This window comes from Anneissia japonica, unplaced genomic scaffold (assembly GCF_011630105.1).
Source record: "Anneissia japonica isolate Jap-2015-1 unplaced genomic scaffold, ASM1163010v1 scaffold1128_len1000024_cov185, whole genome shotgun sequence".
Taxonomy (NCBI): domain Eukaryota; kingdom Metazoa; phylum Echinodermata; class Crinoidea; order Comatulida; family Comatulidae; genus Anneissia; species Anneissia japonica.
In genome coordinates, this window is record NW_022705247.1 from 345,245 (window position 1) to 363,988 (window position 18,744).

Below are 18,744 nucleotides of genomic sequence, written 5' to 3' on the forward strand. Positions count from 1 at the left end.
ATTTTGCTCCTTTGCCATTTTGATTGGTACTCTTGTCATTGCCGTTTTTGTCTGTTGCATTATGGTACTTATCATTGCCATTTTGGTTTACTGGCATTTTGGTTAATTGCTGTTTTGGTCATTGCTGTTTCGGTTGATTGCCGTTTTGACCTGCGCTACCGAATAATATTAACAAGGAGTTGGCAAACTTTTTATTCAAAGTAAAAGAGTGACCCTTATAATCTACACGAAGGAAAAAGGCAATCCTGCTGTATGCCTGTATCATTTACATGAAGACTTTGTCTTCATTTGTTTAGGACCAAAAGTCCATTGATGATTGGAGATATGGTTTGGCCGCTACAGTAGGTATTAGTCTGTTCTTCCAATCTCCATGAAGGTCATGTTTACAACTAAAACAAAAATGCTCTGATTTCACTCCCCAAAGCTAAAAAAAAAACAACTAAATACTTTTTGAGCCATGTGGGCTCATAGGACTGGAATTTATCCCCAGTTTCTGTAGTGTGAAGCGGATGAAATTTGTACTCCCCTGGATGGGATGCTAGTCCGTTGCAGGTTAGTCCCCAGCAGTTTGCTGGTACCCATTGATACAGCTGGGTGGACTAAACCAACTAAAGTGCTTTGCCCAAGGTCAAGCAAATCTGGACAGCGGACTTGAAACCCTGATCTTACTGTACTTACGATTGAAAGCCCGAACCTCAACCGCTGCGCCAAACTGCCGCTATACTCCCCAAACCTTATCAAAAATGTCAGGTGCATAGCCACGTTCTTCCAAGGGGGGTTCTGTGAGCGTGGGGTCCAGGGCTGAGCCCCAGTGGGGGTCAGCGAAACAGCCAAAGCCAGAGGATTTTTGTGTTTTACAGGCCTAAATAATGCTGTAAAAGCAGTGATGTTTGAAAAAGTTCAGTAGCCTAGGTGGGTCTGCAGTGCATTATTTGGGTTTGGGGATTAATTTGGAAAATTTGAGGGTGGGGGGGGGGGTGTTTGCTACAAAAGTGTTTATGCTCGAACCATAACCCCCCTCCCCCGGCCTGAAAGTACAGTATTATTGACTAGCTTACATTCACTCAGTCTTGCTATAATCTCAATCAATGGACTTTTCATCTCTCCTGCCATTTATTTTTATTTAATAGCATGCAAAAGTGAATGATAAGCAGTGCCCCGTGAGCATGGTCAAGTTCATTATAAATATTTCTGGAGTGACGCACTGTTGACTAACTGCATTCCTAGATCTTTTGCGGTGTGTAATTTTAAATAACTTAAATTCACTTTGATATTTCACAGGAGGATGTATTCCCATATCCGGAAATATCAGTAGAAAAATTTCAAGAAATTAATGAGCTTTGTGCCCCAATTGAGAAGTTCTTCAGAGAAGACGGTATGTTCAATGATAATAATAATTTTTAATAATAATAATAATCAATCACAAGTAAATTTACAACTATAATCATGGCCAAGTTACAATTACAAAAAAGCGTACAGAATATCAAGTTACAATTATTATTATTAGAAATATTAAAATGGATGAAAAATGGATAATTTTTAAGTTTTAAGGTTCATGATAAATTTTGATTCCATATTTCTGTAATGCCTTGAGCAATACTGCAGTGGATATGTGTAGTTAATAAATCTTACTATTATTTATAAATTTTATTATGATAAATATTATCAATTAGAATTTAAGGCTTATTATTTATTTAGAATGATTGAAGAGATTCAACCAACTGAAAGTTGAACTCCAGACTGTAATTCTTTCAGATCATATTACAATCTTTTATCAACTTGTCCTACATAGGCGTCTCCAGAAATTTTGTAACAGGGATTACAAAGAGGCCAATGTGGGTGGGAAAAAAGAGGGGTTCCTGGAATAAAATCCCTGGTAGGGTTCATTGGGAGAAATATTATAGTCAGTATTATATGGGCTGTGAATCACAGTCACTTTGGATCAGCAAAATAATATTTTTAGTTTGATGACATCGCGTTGGACAGCGATGTCTTGTCTGATGGGGAAAAATCCCCTGACCCCTCCTGGTGCCGCCACTGCCGTAATACCTAGCGCATTTTACATATATTGATTAAAAACATATAAATTATTAACAATTTATATTCATGAATTTATTTAATGTTTTTATTTGGTACTGGTATTTATAATGCGCCTTTTCCTTGTTATAAAGCGCACTTCTTTTTTCTGGTCATTGGTTCCACATGCTTTTTATGTGTTACTGCTAGTAATCAGCAACGGAGCAGGCAACCCCACCAGGTAGCCATTTATACTCCTGGGTGGAGAGAAACAATGCAGATAAAGTGTCTTGCACAAAGCGAAATACACCGCATAGGATTGAAAAATTGACCTTGAGGTTGGAAAAGCAAACCGTTCCCGCTGTGCCAAACCACTTCTAATTTGCAATTTTGATGTCATACTAGTGCCCTCCAAGGAAATAGATCTGGCAGCCAAAATTGATGACAAAACTATGCAAGCGTTGAAGGAAATGGGACTCTTTGGACAGCAAATTCCAGAGGAGTATGGTAAGTGTTAGTAGAGCCATGCTTCTCCATGGCAGAACAAGTGTAGATAGGCAGCCTTGTGAAAGAAGATGATGTGAAAAGAGAAAATGATGAATGATGTTTTTTCCCAAGAGAGATTGCAATGAAGATAGTGCTAAGGAAAAAGATACTGATCGATATTGATGAAGATAAACATAGTGATTATGAAGGTAGTAAAGATGATGATAATAAAGATAAGGAACATGATTTGAAAGAAAATGATGAAGATAGTGAGAGTCGATATTATAAAGATAAAATAGGAATTTAGTATATTTAATTCAATAATTTATTTCTTTGTAGGTGGGTTAGCTCTCTCCAATGTTGAATATGCCAAGATTCAAGAGTACACATCATATGATGGCGCTATTGCAGTAACGCTCGCAGCCCACCAAGCTATAGGATTGAAGGTAATTTAAGTTTTTCAGGTAATAGCTGCAAGAACTGAACCTCATGCTAGAAAATTGTGTTCTTATGCTGATTGATAAAAAAAAAAGTTATAGTGATTTCAAATAACAAAGAAAATTTTATATAAAGAAATATTTTTGCAATTCATACAATCTGTAGATATTTATATCCAGGCCTGAAAAAAATATCTGTGCCTCCATTTTATCTCGATAAAAAGCTTCCAGCCCCAACTTATATTTTTACATAGCCCAACAGCTGAATTTTTGAATTTTTTTACTCCAGAATGCTTCTGGGACTTCATTTGCCTCCGACCACACACTTTCTCAAGCCCTCTTTATATCTCCTGTTTATAAAATGAATACATTTGTCTTTCAGTTGGACACATGGGTCAGCTGGGGTGTTTAGGCCCCTCGCCTTTCCCTCCAACTGATTAGCAGATCCTCAGGCATCTGGTTTCTCAGTGTTCTGTTTTGTGCACATTTATGTCTAAAAAACCCAAAATGCATGCTACCTCTGAGCTCTTCTGCCATCCTTCTATAAAATTTGTAACATCTTCATTGGTTATTTTTTCTATATGCAATTTTCTCCACATTCAAGAGAGTATTGGCACAGTGTTTACTTTTTAAGCCTCTCAACCTTTTGGTCGGGGGTTCAACCCTTCGCCATGCATTTTGCTTGTGTCCTTGGGCAAAGCACTTTACCTGCAGTTGTCTCTTCCTTTCAGGAGTACAAATGGGTACTTGGTAGGTTTGAACAAAATATGCGCTGATTACAGCTGCAACACTATGGAATTCTCCTCAGAGAGCTGAGTATGTGTTCCATATTATCTGAACTAATCAATGACTGGGGTAATACTGTGAACTGTTTAGAAGCCTTATTTGCATTTAAGCATTACTGTATGTAAGTCTGACATATTTATCATCTCAAATGCTTGAATGCTTCTTTAATCCTATTTCATTAGGGAATCCTCATGGCTGGAACGGATGAACAGAAACGTAAATACCTACCAAAGCTAGCAACAGGTGAACATGTTGCGGCATTCTGCCTCACAGAGCCCTCAAGGTAAAACATGACAACTACAAACATTTTGAACTATAGCAGTCACTACGTAGAGAACGTACCTCTGCACTGCGCCAGAATACCAAACAAAACACAGTCAGGCCATTCCATTATTTTCTTTGATGCTTGGGGGGTAAAATAATCAAATTTTTGTGACCTAGACCTTGTCTTTTGACCTTTTCTACCCAAAATTTTATCATCTTTTATAATAATTAATATTATGTACCATTCCACTAAAGTTTATGATGATCCATTCTTTAGTTTTTGCGTAATCTTAATAACAGACGAGACAGACATCAGTGAATATATAACTTCCTTTGGCAGAGGTAATAAATACTAATGATTGATAATGGCTTATAAAATCTGGTTTCCATAAAATTGCTACAAACTATTGCTGACTGCTTAAATTGGGCAACGCTGATTGGTCGGTCGAAAAAGAGAACCTTCCTTGTTATGTCGAGGACAGCAACGCAGTGTAACAATTGAAGTGAAGACCCTGAAAAACCAGGCCTAAGCGCTTCATATTATTACTCCAGCCATTGGATCCTTTACATTGAGCACATATTTGGCTCTCTGGGGTGAAAATTCATAATGCTACAGCTAGTAATCAGCGCCTTTTGTGTTTGAACCTACCAGGTACCCACTTGTACTCCTGGGTGGAGAGAGACAGCTGTACGTAAAGTGCCTTGATTAGAAACCACCAAGTATAGCCCCCAAGTTTGATTTTCTGCTGAAATTTTTTCTGGATGTTATAAGAATGAATGAAAAACAAGAGAAACAAGTTTCTGTAGGGGGTATCCTTGAGAAAGGGACTACATGACATTTGAGGCATGTTGTGGCAAAATGGCTAAGTTGTAGCAAAAATTGAAATTCAAGTTATTGGTATTTTCAGATACCTGAGTATGTGATCTTTAAAATGAGGGGTCATTCATTGAAATTGGACATTTTAAGCCTAAGTTGTTGGAAAGTGAAAGTACAATACTCTTAGAATCAAGATAAACATGATTTTAAGTAATTGCCTTTCAAAGTTATTTGTGCCTACATTGTTTAATAGAATGGACTATCAAAATAACGTTAAATAAACAACTTGTTGACCACTTCCAGAACTAATACTTTGGTATATGATTAATAAGACATTAAACTGTTGATCTATAGTGGATTTTTAGGCAATTTTTTGAGCTCCCATATTTTATAGCTCATTTACTCAATACTGGCCTGTGTGACAACTTAACCATTTTGCCACGACATGCCTCATTTAATTGCAAGTTGCAATTTCAGTTTGTTCATTCTTATGTACTATTTTTTCACAGTGGTAGTGATGCAGGCTCATTAAGGACAAGAGCCACACTAAGTCCAGATGGAAAACACTATCTGTTGAATGGAAGCAAGGTAAATAAAAAGTGCCTACCCAAGGATACAGTATTCAGTTAGAGTAATTTATGAGGACCTTAGCAAATTAACATTCCTATCATCAGCATACTTAATTCCGTTAGGGTTTGTTGGAAAGTCACTATTTCAGGATACATCATTCTATTATTATTATTAGAAAAGAGGATGTAGGATAGGATCTTATTAGTGGAATAAATTCTCTGCATGTAGGTTCATTAATTAATTTTTCTAGGAGAAAACAAAATAATTTTCATGTAAAGACAAGCCAAACCCGTCACTGTTTGCAAAAATCAATTTTTAGTTATTAATACAGGGTTAAACAGTCAAATGAGAGCTATAAAATGGTAAAAGAATCATTTAATCTGACATTTCCTTATGAAGTTACAAGCATTCAAACATAAAGCTGTTTAAAGAACAATATTGGAGAAATTAGCCTTTAAAGTTTATGATATCGGACTTTTCTGAAGCAGAGACCATTACCAAGTCGTTAAAATTGTTGTTTTAACATTGAAAATTGGGGAAAATAACAGCATGGCATGATTTATAGATACATAAAGGTTAGTTTAGTGCAATAAAATAGATTTCAAAAATGTTGGCATTCCAGCATGTTTTGGGCGATCTTTGAAACACAAATTGCGACGAGTGACTGGTTTAGCTTGTCTTTGTCACATATACCTTTTCATTTCAACCGCATCATTTTCAGATTTGGATTTCAAATGGTGGCATTGCTGATGTTTTTACTGTATTTGCAAGAGAAGATGTAGTAGATGATAAGGTAAAATATGTACTTTTTTATTCTTGTTTTGTACAATATAGAAGCTCTAAGAAAATTTATATTCAAATATTAATACCAAACAAGATTGAGATTTACATACATTTAATACAGTAAATATGAATATAAAAATATATGATTGTTAAATAGGGTGAAAAGAAAGACAAGATCTCAGCTTTCATAGTTGAGAGAAAATTTGGTGGCATCACCAGTGGAAAACCAGAAGACAAACTTGGAATAAGAGGATCAAACAGTAAGTCAAGTTTTGTGTGTCAAATCTATTTGAATTACCCATATATGGATTTGATGATTTCATATCAAATCCATATATAGGCATTATGGTGTCATACATGGTAAATTTGTTTCATAAAATTTTATATTGTCTGGAATAAATTTATAAATGTTGATTATGGGTGAGATGTCAGTACGCCATGAATATTACTTTGGAACTGATACTGGCGCGATATATATGAATGCTCGATAATATTATTTTATAGAGCAGTTTAATAGATTGATTGGTATTAGCTAAACGTCCTCCTTTGGACAGCACTCTTGGTAGAGGTTGTGGCAGACTGAGGCAGTAGATTCATTTCCTGTTCAGCAGGCCCAATCTGTTAATTAAATAATGATAATAATAATTGCAATGAATAATAAATTGATTTTCTTGTTTAGCATGCGAAGTGCACTTTGAAAATTGTCCAGTTCCTGTTGAAAACATGATTGGTGAGCCAGGCAGTGGGTTTAAGTTGGCACTCAACATCCTCAATAATGGACGCTTCAGCATGGGTGCCTCTGGAGGTGGCATTATACGGACTCTCATTGGTAATACAACTATACGATTTCAATTGTCTTATGTGTGGCATAACATTGTGCTCAAATGCTTGATCTTGCAGCATTGTTTTATGATGATGTGATGCGTTACGATTTAAAAATTATGAAATATATAATGCTGGTTTACATTTAGGTTCAGAGACTTTTTATTTTGTTAAATATCTGTTGTAAGTTGATTAGTCTATTTCATAAGTACTTACCTGGTAAACTAACTGCAGTATATACTCGCATATAAGGCAATCTGCATATAATACTACCCCCCCCCCCCCTACAAGTTTGAGAAGGTTTTTGGACAATTTTTGTTTCATCATCGGAATTCCTACTTTTTGCTGCTTATTATGGTTTTACATGTGGTTAACAGGGGAGGTTGTAGAACATGCTGTTACCCGAAAGCAGTTCGACACGAAGCTAAAGGAGTTTGGAATGATCAAAGAGAAAATAGGACGTATGGCTATCTCAGCCTATGTGATGGAGAGTACAGCTTTCTTAACAGCATCCATGATGGATCGACCAGGAGAGAAAGACTGTTCTTTGGAAGCTGCTATTGTTAAGGTGTGTATTACTTTTCAGTGGATTGCTGTATTTTATTAACATTTAGCTAGGTATGTTAGGTTTATATTGTCTAAGGACGCTGCTCCAAATTTCTGGAATTCTTTCCATTAATACATGGGAATCTTCATCCATTTTCTTAGGCCAGACTCATATTTTCTCATCCATCTAATTGTTTTTATGGTTGTTTTTGGAAAAAAAGTTTGTTGTTTCTGCATCGTATTTGTTTCTGCATCGTATTTGTTTCTTTTATTAAACTTCTATTGGACATTTGCTGAAACGCATAGACACCTATTTATATGTGCTATGCAAGTCTACAATTAACCATAACCATTATTAGATCACATAGTATTCAATACTCAATCAGCACACTCTCACATAATTCAAACCAACTGCACCTCAGTAACTGTAAAATTTATTACCTGGGAATGTGCTAATTGGTTAAACAGCAACTCTTCATTCTTTTTATTTTTTCTCTTTTCTATCCTTCTTTTTACCAATTTTCAGTGGCATAAACATAATTCATAGAATATGTATCTACAAATATCAAGCGACGCGATAGAATTTTTGCAATTTGGTTAGCAAGAGCGATGACAAAGTTTACACTTTCTTTATTCACACATTCAGATCTACAGCTCTGAAGCTTGCTGGGAACATGTCAGCCAAGCGCTCCAGATCCTGGGAGGCTTAGGCTACATGAAAGATTACCCTTACGAGCGCTACCTCCGAGACTCGCGTATCATGATGATCTTTGAAGGCACCAATGAGATCCTTCGTTTGTTCATTGCTCTGACAGGTCTGCAATATGCTGGCAATGAGCTCAAGGATGCACTCAAGTAAGTTGATAGAATATTGATTTTTGTGACACAGTGGAAAGTCGTCAGCCTTACAATTGAAAGGTCAGGAGTTCAATTCCTATCCCATGACGTTGCTTTTGACCTTGATCAAAAACAAATTTGTGTAACCTTGTATGAAATAACAAGAGAAAAAAAATAAAAATAAAAAATGTGCTAAAAATTACCTTAATATTAGAATAAATAAATGTAAATTTAGATATTAATATTGATTGAAATACAAGCTTTAATGCATACTCTTTAAATCAAGATTCAAAGCAGTAAACACTCTTCTTACAATGGTCCAATTGACCTTTCCGCTAAGCCCCGCCCCTTGGATATTGTTGCTAAGGTCTCAATACGCAAACATCTACGTTTGTTGGACAACACCTGTGTTCATAGGACATGCATATACCCCTGACCCTGTTCTGATTGGTCAGTTAAGTTTGATTGACAGTCTGGAAAGTTTTATTATGTACACTGACTCTCTAATAGAAATACTGTAGTTTATTTTAAATAGCAAATTAAAAGCTGATGTCCCATTGTTTATGCATTTTTGACTCATTTTGTGAGGATCTGTTTCATCAAAATTTTTCTTTGTGTAATTTTAAATTAATATATTGTTATTTTTGAACTTTGATTGTTTTTTTTTAATACAGGAAGTTAAAGAATCCAATGTCGAACCCAAGATTTATTTTCTCTAGCTTCATCGACCGTGTGAAGTACAGAATGGGCATGAAGAAAGACATGAAAATATTTCCGGGTGAAGGCGGTATTCATCCTTCATTTAAGGTTAAGCTGCATAAATTTTATAATGAAGCCTTTTTTTTTGTTTCTTCGGTTGGTGCTGGAGAGCTCCCAGGCAGATTTAGGGGATGGAGTAAAAAAGAAAAAAAAAAAGAAATTATTGACTGCCCAAAAATGCCTCAGAGGTTTTTTACGGGTGTCTAGAAAACAAAAATTTCCCGGATCCCCTATAGTAGTATTTTTCACGATCACGCCCCCCCCCCACCCCCACAACCCTTTCGAACATCTCTGGATGTGCCCCTGATTGCTGTAAATTAAATGCTGTTGTCCTCAATTCAAAACATTTTAGCTTTTTTAAACATTTGAATTCTTAACATTTAAAATTTTTAAAATTATTTTTTATATACTAATGAGCTCTACATTTCCATGTTTTGGTCTTGTAATTGACAAGATAATTTCCTATGTTTTTTAGGAGCAAACAAAGAAGTTAGAGGAGTGTGTTGGTACATTTTACTATGTCAATGAATCTATGCTCAGTAAATATAAGAAGGTTTGTGAAGATTTATTTTTTATTTATTCAGTAGTTTTTGTAGCCTCTATGAAATAAAGTTTTAACTGGAATAGAGTGTAGGCTGTCTCTTATACACATCTAGATGTGTATAAGAGACAGGCTAAATTTTTGTGCCAAAATAGATGTTATTGACTAACTTTATAATTTTTAGTGCGCTGAATTAAACAAATTTTTTTTCCCAATGTCATCAGCCGCCATTTTTAATTTCAAGATGGCTGACACACTACATAAAACATGGTCATGATTGGTGTCAATGGAAAGGGAATTATTGGACAACACCTGTGTTCATAGGACATGCATGTACCCCTGACCCTGTTCTGATTGGTCAGTTAAGTTTGATTGACAGTCTGGAAAGTTTTATTATGTATACTGACTCTCTAATAGAAATACTGTAGTTTATTTTAAATAGCAAATTAAAAGCTGATGTCCCATTGTTTTTGCATTTTTGACTCATTTTGTGAGGATCTGTTTCATCCAAATTTTTCTTTGTGTAATTTTAAATTAATATATCGTTATTTTTGAATTTTGATTGTTTTTTTTTTGTTTTTTTTTTAATACAGGAAGTTAAAGAATCCAATGTCGAACCCAAGATTTATTTTCTCTAGCTTCATTGACCGTGTGAAGTACAGAATGGGCATGAAGAAAGACATGAAAATATTTCCGGGTGAAGGCGGTATTCATCCTACATTTAAGGTTAAGCTGCATAAATTTTATAATGAAGTATTTTTTTTTTGTTTCTTCGGTTGGTGCCGGAGAGCTCCCAGGATTTAGGGGATGGAGTAAAAAAGGAAAAAAAAAAAGAAATTATTGACTGCCCAAAAATGCCTGAGAGGTTTTTTACGGGTGTGTAGAAAACAAAAATTTCCCGGATCCCCTAGAGTAGTATTTTTCTTGATCGCGCGCCCCCCCACCTCCACAACCCTTTCGAACATCTCTGGATGTGCCCCTGATTGCTGTAAATTAAATGCTGTTGTCCTCAATTCAAAACATTTTAGCTTTTTTAAACATTTGAATTCTTAACATTTAAAATTTTTAAAATTATTTTTTATATACTAATGAGCTCTACATTTCCATGTTTTGGTCTTGTAATTGACAAGATAATTTCCTATGTTTTTTAGGAGCAAACAAAGAAGTTAGAGGAGTGTGTTGGTACATTTTACTATGTCAATGAATCTATGCTCAGTAAATATAAGAAGGTTTGTGAAGATTTATTTTTTATTTATTCAGTAGTTTTTGTAGCCTCTATGAAATGGGGTTTTAACTGAAATAGAGTGTAGGGTGTCTAAATATTTCCCAGAAATATAAAGTCAATTTATTAACAACAACAACAAGAGCAGCAACAGCAACGACAAACAATGCTGATGATGAGGAAGAAATAAGAATATGTAAGGATATTAATCTTAATAGTAATTAAGATTAAAGGAAAGCCTATTCCTACCCGCCAAATATTTGAATCCGGTCCGCGTGACATTGCTAAAATATAAATTATTTTCCAGCCAATTTTTTAGAACTTAGAAAGAGAAACATTTTTCTATTTATAGAAATATGACCACCTACTCTACTCACTGATCTAGACCTAATGACATAGAGTGATATGGGGAGACTGATGGGGTAAAGGATTAAGTGAAGGGTGTTAAGTGTGATGCGTTTTCTGACCATTGGCCACGTGAAATGCCAGCGGCCGATCCGGGAGCAGGCTCGGGTTGTCATTCTGTTATAAAAACTGAGTGCCATTTCAAAGCATCTAGAGGTGTCTATTTTAAAAATGTGTTCACTTCACCATCAGCCATGGTGGGCTGAGGTACACATGGGCCATTTTTAGGAATATGGACAATTTCCACAAGCAATGCTTTTAACTAGCCTACTTAGTAATGTGCTTGATAAATCTCTAGTGGTAGGGTAGAAGAACCTGGGATGCAAGTTTTTTTTTATTCCTCACCCTTCCCCCCTTATATGCTAAAATATTCTCTCATTTTGACAAAAAAGGCCCAAACCTATCATAGTTAATATTGAAATACAAAGGCAACGTCATAATAGGCCTATAATTACGAAGACTTGCAGACCTGTAACATAGAATGGGGATGTCATTAAAAAAATGTGGAAGTACCGTTACAAGTATCTCGGCCTGCCACTAGTCTCAAGGCCTAAGGTGCTAGCTATCTGCATACGCAGTAGTGATGGCGACACCATTTCTCAAAATCGGGTGCGCACTTTCCTCCCCTTCGCCTTTGCGACTGTTCATCCAATAGTTATTTTATTAGATAGTAGTCTCTTGTTTAGTTTTAAATCAATGCATCTTGATGTGTTTTTATTGTGGAAGGAGCTTCAGAAACGCAGAACCATTACCATTTAAACACTACGTTTTACAGGATATTATCAACCAGCAACTTGTCCTGAAGAGAATTGCCGACATCTCCATCGACATTTACAGCATGACAGCTGTGTTGTCAAGGGCTACAAGGGCAAAGGTCAATGGTATTAAGAACAATGACCATGATTGCCTGATCGCCACCGTGTTCTGTAACGAAGCATATGATAGGGTCATGGAGAATGTCAGACAGCTAGCTCTGTGTAAGTAGCCTAGTATTGCAAGTTTAGTTTGTGATGAAATACAGTAAATCCCTCCCCCCTCCTTTAAGACACCCCTATTCTAGAGAAACTCATATTCAGAGGACATTTTTCCACGAAATGAGGGAAATATATCTTTTAACATTATGGTCAACCCCTATTAAGGGAACGGGAACACTTTTCTGAGTCAAATGACCAAATCTATACATTTACAATCCCTATTAAAGGGACACATTTTTATTGTATCACTAATTTTGTTTATTTTATTACTACAAGAGATTCAAAATTTTCAGATTTTCCTGTGGACTTGCATACATGATTCAAATCCATACTGTAACCCTCCCCCTGATTTCTAAGTCATTACTCTATTCATTCTGCTGTATCATAACACTCGAATCTAGAACAATATACTTCTCTTTTTTTTTTTTCTACATTTATTTTGATTTCATAATGTATTGTGTTTGCATTGCAAATTATTGTTAACATTTAGTTTAGTATGTATTGTAACTCATTCTTAGGTCAAATGAATTATAATTGAAAACAATCTAGGTCTTCATTGTATGACTACATGCCAAAACGCCTACTGTGGAAACAATTTGATTTTTTTGGTTAGTGTCCCCATAATAGGGGTACCCCTAAAAACAGGTGCATGTTTTTTCGTAGATTGCACTCAGTGTGTTAAATCTGGTAATTAGTGATTTACTTGATGTTCAATAAAGATTATCAACATTTTATTGACCATTTCTTTAATTTTATTTTATATAGCCCCAGATGCAAACGGAGATTCTACAATTGAAAGGATATCTGACGAAATTTGTGAGAATAGGGCTTACGTCGCTTCACACCCACTCACAAAGGAATTTTAAATCTGAATTCGTGGACTGGTCGATTACAATTTTTGAAACATTTATTTATGTTTTTTTTATCCTGATCACCTCACTTTCAAGTCCAGTAAAACAACCTCAGTGTAGCCTGTCTGCTATGGCTGCAGTGGTGGTGCCAGCGGATTAGCATGGGGGCATTTTCCCACCTGTCGGACAGGCCTGGATCCCTGTCGTCCGATGAATGGCTAGGTCGTCGGACCAAAAATTAAAAAAATAATAATTTACCTATCCAAATAATGCTTTTTTGATGGGCAATCCCTAATATTGTGGTCTTAAAGCACATTTAGGACCAAATTAAGAATAAAAACTCACCCCATGAACCCTAACAGCCGGATTTTTTATATCGCACCGTCGACTGAGGCGATCATTGTCGCCCGAGGCGATCATTGTCGTCTTGGTTCAGACCCCTCTGTCGGACACGTCAGACCCCTTGTCAATAAATTTCTGGCACCACCACTGTATGGATGTGAAATTGTTTTTTGATCTGTTTAAACTTCAGTGAAAAAGTGGAATTAATTATATGTATGAAATATTTATGGCCATATTCTTTGAAATAATAATTTATTATGATAAAATTAAATAAAAATGTTGACAAATTTCTTTCATTGCTAGTATAACAAATTTATGGCACATTTTGTTATATTTCTGAAAATTTATTGTGAATAAAAATAACGATGACACATTTCTTTATGTGATTCTGATACCAGTAAGTCTTGTTGCTTTTCTAAAGTTCCCTACACTTCAGAAAATTTAGCAAAGCTATGTCACCTTTGACCATGAATGCAAATTTCCTTGTAAAACCCCATTACACATGGGCCAGTGCGAGGTTCTCTACCAGCCAGTGTTATAGCTCAGTCTGAGTTTATTTATGTGCACGTCAATTTTAGTGCAAACTCGCATTACTTCTGTTAGTGAAGTTGCATTTTATTTTCATTTGCATCAAGCTAAAATCTAAATCCTTGCTGAACCACTAGGGCTCATGGGGCTGGAGCTTTCGATTGCATGACGACGGTAGGACGTAGAATGTGACATCACTAAAAGCAATCTGCGCATGCGAGAACGTTAAGGTCACCTCGTTGAGTAGATTCTGGAACACAATATGGCTAAATCTACGTATGCAGAGAACGTAGGATGCCAGGTAGGATGGTCACACATGAGCGATTTCGTTCTAGCGTCGCGTCGTCGCACAAATTGAACGCTCCCTATATATGGCTGGTCCACCGCAGGATACTCCCAGCAATCTGCTGGTACCCATCGATACAGCTGGGTAGACTGAAGCAGTGTAGATATTACCTACTTTAAAAGTGCCATGCTCAAGGAAACAAGCAAAATACAACAGCTAAAAAAGTGACAGGATTGATGATTTTATTATTCTTTTCATTTATAAGCCTTTAAATACACGAACATATGGCTGTTAGTTATATTGCACATGTGTGATGAGTTTGAATGCAAAATCAATGCAATTATTAATAAATTTGTATATTTTACTGTTGAGCTGTCTAATAAACATTAATATAGCTGATTAAACATTTTGTTTGTACAGGTATTTGTAATTGATATTAAAGAATGATCTCTCCAAAATAGTTATTGCAGATTTGTTGCAGTATTCAGATACATAACAATATTATAATTTATGTGATATGACCTTTCACATTGTCGAATGCAGTTGACACTACGAAAGGGTATTTTGAATTAAAAACCATGCTAGATGAGATAAATGTGAAAGATCGCTACAGTACCAGGTTTGGCTGGAGCACCATCACACACCATATTATAGTATTATGTTTGAGGATTTCTTCAGGCATTCTGTCGGAATGAAAGCTTGGGCACTGGTTTCCATTGCAATCAACCTTAACGACTGACCAATCGGAACACTGTGTACATGCTTGTTCCACAATAACTTTTGTGTACATACATTAAAATGTGTGCTATATTTTTCCAATTAGAACTTTATTAAGGCATTTGAACAGCCGCGTTTCTGTAAAATTTCTATCTTGGTCAAATGCAATCTAACAGCTAATTGGCGTGTTTTAAAGAGATACTTTTGCAGACAATCGGCAGATGGTGGCAGGGCATTAGCAGTGAAGATAGATTAGTCGGCAAGAGCCGCGTCAGTAAGTGTGACAGCTGGGCGCGGTCTTGGTAAAATCTGTTGGGGAAAATTAATTACTGTAGTTATTTTCTATGCCAAAGACGGCTGACCGGGCATCTAGATGTCACAAATGCAAATGCAAATAATTTGTTTTGACCTCGATCTGAACCATTATAGTGCTGAGCGTGGCATATCTCCGGGGGATGGGGTGGGGCGAATGTTGATGCCATCGCTGTGAGTCATCTTATGATGCAGTATGCCTGACTTTGTACTCTGGTGTAACACACCAAGATTATTTAAATTATAAAGATTATACTATGCTCAAAATTTTGATTGCTTTAAAGAACTGCAAGTTAACATCCAATAAAGTTGCAGGTTGGACAAATTTAATCAGTGTTTAATTAATTTACAGATGTTGCTCTACAAAAGCTTTGAATTTACTACCATAAATTTAATAGCATGCAATTTGTAAGTTCATCATTTAGGTAGCAGTACTCTGTATAGGCCCTATAGTATGAATTAGTTGATTATTACTCTCAAATTGGGCTGATGAAAACTTGTCTGTTGGAAGTAAATGGGTCAGAGGTCCCGAGTCTCCCAGAAGTATTGTTCGCTATCCACTCTATGGAGTGGCTGCTGTAGTTGAGTATATTTTCCAACTTGCTTGCTTCCCAGTTCTTTCCCTTCTTTTACTTTAAAATAAAGGCTTGTAAGTTCACATTTTATTCAGTCAGTTTGTTTTGTTTATTAGTGCTAGTATCTGGCAAACCCAGACACGTATACTGTACTCATTTTTTTCCCCTTATATGCACTGTAAATTGAAAACAAAGTATGTACATTTAAAAAACAGAGAACAAAGGAATTGTTGCCTCAATGTAATTAATTTATTTCCATTCTTTTTGGCAAAATAAATGTAATGTATTTCTTCCTTATAATGTAACACCAAAGGCTGTCCTGTTTAGAAGAATGTGTTAGGTCTCTTGGTGGTAAACACAGGCCTGTATGTACGCATGGTACGGTGAGGAAGTGGGAACTTGATCTTGGAATTCTGAAAGCAAAAAAAAAAAAACCACCCAAATTGTCATTAATATTTAGTGTCATAATTTTGAAATCGTTGCTACCTTTATTGGTAAAAAGCATGTACTGTATTCCCCTTGAAGTTCACTCTCACAAGCTATAATACACAGCTAGGAAAGGCGACAAGGAGAATGAGTTTTATGTTTGCACAGAATAAGAACCTAAACAATTGTAGATTTCAAAATGTTCAAGGGAGTTTTTTTGTGCAACTGATTTTTATTTATTCGTTTACTTATATAGTGCCTTGTTTTGCAGATACAAAGCGCTTCATTCCCTGGTCAATGAGTACACATGCTCAAGTGCTGCTGTATTCAGCACAGCAGCAGGCAACCCCACCAGTTACCCATTTATACTCCAAGGTGGAGAGAAGCAATGTTACTAGATGAAATGAACAGTGAGAGATTGAAACCCCAGACCGCAATACATACACAATTAAAATTTTAACACAGATAATTGTGAAAGATATACTGTGTCTATGTTGAGCTAAAAAAATAATTAAAATTGAATACAGTATCTAAATTTCTTACTTCGCACATGTGAATTATTAGATTTAATTAAAGTTTTCTTGGCAATTCAACATACTGGTTTAATGATCTTTGCATAGGATCTGAGAGTGGCTAGTAATTACTTTTACAAGTTTTTAACAGAGTGACCAACGTTTTTTTAATTGACTTCGTCTGTGACCAATTCTAAGTTTTGATTGAAATTTTATTACAATCTGTTGTAGTTGATCTGAACTGGAAGTCATTCCATCCCCATTATCCTTTCATTTACTATAAACATGTTACGACTTACATGGAACTGCTTGACGTGGGCTCTGCGGCACTTGCTAGCAGGGATCTGCTGCACTCTCATTATCTGTATTGAATGAGACCTTGCGCGATGACGAGCTCCCATATCACGATCTGTTAGTGAAGCAAATAAAGATTTGTAAATTCATATTTAATTCCTCTTGTAATAAGATGTTATGTAATACAGAATGAGAAATTATATATCTAACTACCAGTCATAAACAATATTGTTCCTGTATATTTTTTTGCATACACCCAAAAATTAACTGATGATTTAAAGGCCTGTAGAACTAATTCAGTGAAAATTATTTTTTTCTCATCCAATGTGTCTTATTGTAAGATAACTGTAATATTGCAACTAAATTCTTGATTTTTAAATTGTTAAATTTTCAGATGTTACGAAAGGCAATTTAACTTCTAAAAAAATACTTCATAGTTGAATTGTAATGTACAGTACTTACAGCATTGAGTAACGGCACTGGCAGTTGTCAAATCACGATACTCGCGGTACATGTTGTGGGTTCCACTACGTGAATCGTAACGCAGCCAGATTCCAAAATTCTTAATGGTTCCTGGTCGCTTCTCAGAAATCTGTGTATAAACAATTTTTAAATGTATTAACATAAAAAAAATATTCATTATTTTATTAATAATAATACTGTAGATTAATAGTGTTTCAATTTTATTGGTTCACTTCCTCTAGCTACTTTTAAGCTAGGGAAGGCGACAAAACTGATTTTATATTTGCACATTTGAAAAACTCAAACTAATGGAGATGCCTATTAGTTTAAGTGAGTTATGTGCATGAATTTTTTTATTGGATAGAAATAAACAATGCTCAAGGCACGAGCAAAATGCACAGAAAGGGATAAGAACTTGATAGCCCAAACTGCAACCCATCTGCTGACCACTCTTACAAACACCAACATTTGGTGAGGGGGTCATAGTCTTTCCTTTAACAATCACAAAGCCAATTCTTTGATTTGGATTGTTGCTACTCCTTGTGTAAAGCTCTGGCTATCTCTATCAAAAAAACTGTTGCCTATACGCCAATATAATCATTGATGTGCCTATATATGGTCATAATGTGATGTCATTATGACCAAATATAAGCATGTCACATGCTTTTGAAAAAAAAGGTAATCTGGACAGTTCTTAAAATATTAATAGTATGCCAGATCTGATATTAAATGTACATTGTTGTATTTTACCTTACTGCAGCCAACAACTTCACCCTGTGATTTCTTCAGCTTCTTCAACTTGTTGGTGAAATACCAAAACCGGGACTTTGCAATAATGGCATTAGGAGCAAATATCCTCATCTTGTAGAGTGCAGGGGTTGGCTCCTTGTCTGTGGGATATTTACGCCCCACGACGTGGAATTCCCGCAACTAAATTAGAGCAGAAAATGAAAATTTTAAAATTTGAGTACAATGAGATGTACCCTAACTGTACTAACCTTTCCCCATGTGTCAAAATTTAAAAGGGTGAGGAATACATGCAATCAGAAAGTTTAAATTACTAAGGGTTTTGAATACTTGCACGTCCCACAAAGTTTACATTTAGGCTATGTAAAAGAAGAGTTGTTGATCATACTTCTTTTTCACAAAAATGTTGGTAGTATATATATATATA

General features: G+C 35.6%; 2 protein-coding genes and 1 non-coding gene across 3 annotated transcripts in view; 1 reads left to right on the forward strand and 2 right to left on the reverse strand.

Annotated features, from left to right (window-relative positions):
* The window catches only part of LOC117105447 (complex I assembly factor ACAD9, mitochondrial-like), an 18,745-nt gene extending 4,069 nt beyond the window's left edge, over positions 1–14,676 (forward strand). Inside the window, exons 3-15 of the mRNA XM_033246582.1 lie at positions 2,422–2,523; positions 2,842–2,948; positions 3,908–4,008; positions 5,316–5,394; positions 6,098–6,169; positions 6,317–6,419; positions 6,839–6,988; positions 7,359–7,549; positions 8,174–8,382; positions 10,258–10,390; positions 10,816–10,893; positions 12,067–12,268; positions 13,031–14,676. Of these exons, the coding sequence (XP_033102473.1) occupies positions 2,422–2,523; positions 2,842–2,948; positions 3,908–4,008; positions 5,316–5,394; positions 6,098–6,169; positions 6,317–6,419; positions 6,839–6,988; positions 7,359–7,549; positions 8,174–8,382; positions 10,258–10,390; positions 10,816–10,893; positions 12,067–12,268; positions 13,031–13,131 (1,628 nt within the window). The 3' untranslated portion in view covers positions 13,132–14,676. The remainder of the gene's footprint in view (positions 1–2,421; positions 2,524–2,841; positions 2,949–3,907; positions 4,009–5,315; positions 5,395–6,097; positions 6,170–6,316; positions 6,420–6,838; positions 6,989–7,358; positions 7,550–8,173; positions 8,383–10,257; positions 10,391–10,815; positions 10,894–12,066; positions 12,269–13,030) is intronic.
* A 1,426-nt stretch (positions 14,677–16,102) lies between these two features.
* LOC117105446 (60S ribosomal protein L18a-like) lies at positions 16,103–18,501 on the reverse strand. Its single transcript, XM_033246581.1, has 4 exons — positions 18,321–18,501; positions 17,571–17,700; positions 17,114–17,223; positions 16,103–16,289 (listed from the first exon to the last, which is right to left on the reverse strand). The coding sequence occupies exons 1-4, from the start codon at positions 18,429–18,431 to the stop codon at positions 16,200–16,202; spliced, it is 441 nt and encodes a 146-aa protein (XP_033102472.1). The 5' UTR covers positions 18,432–18,501; the 3' UTR covers positions 16,103–16,199.
* LOC117105474 lies at positions 17,780–17,916 on the reverse strand. The gene has a single exon (XR_004444912.1). It is a non-coding gene; the product is annotated as a small nucleolar RNA SNORA68 (small nucleolar RNA).
* Positions 18,502–18,744: the final 243 nt, after the last annotated feature.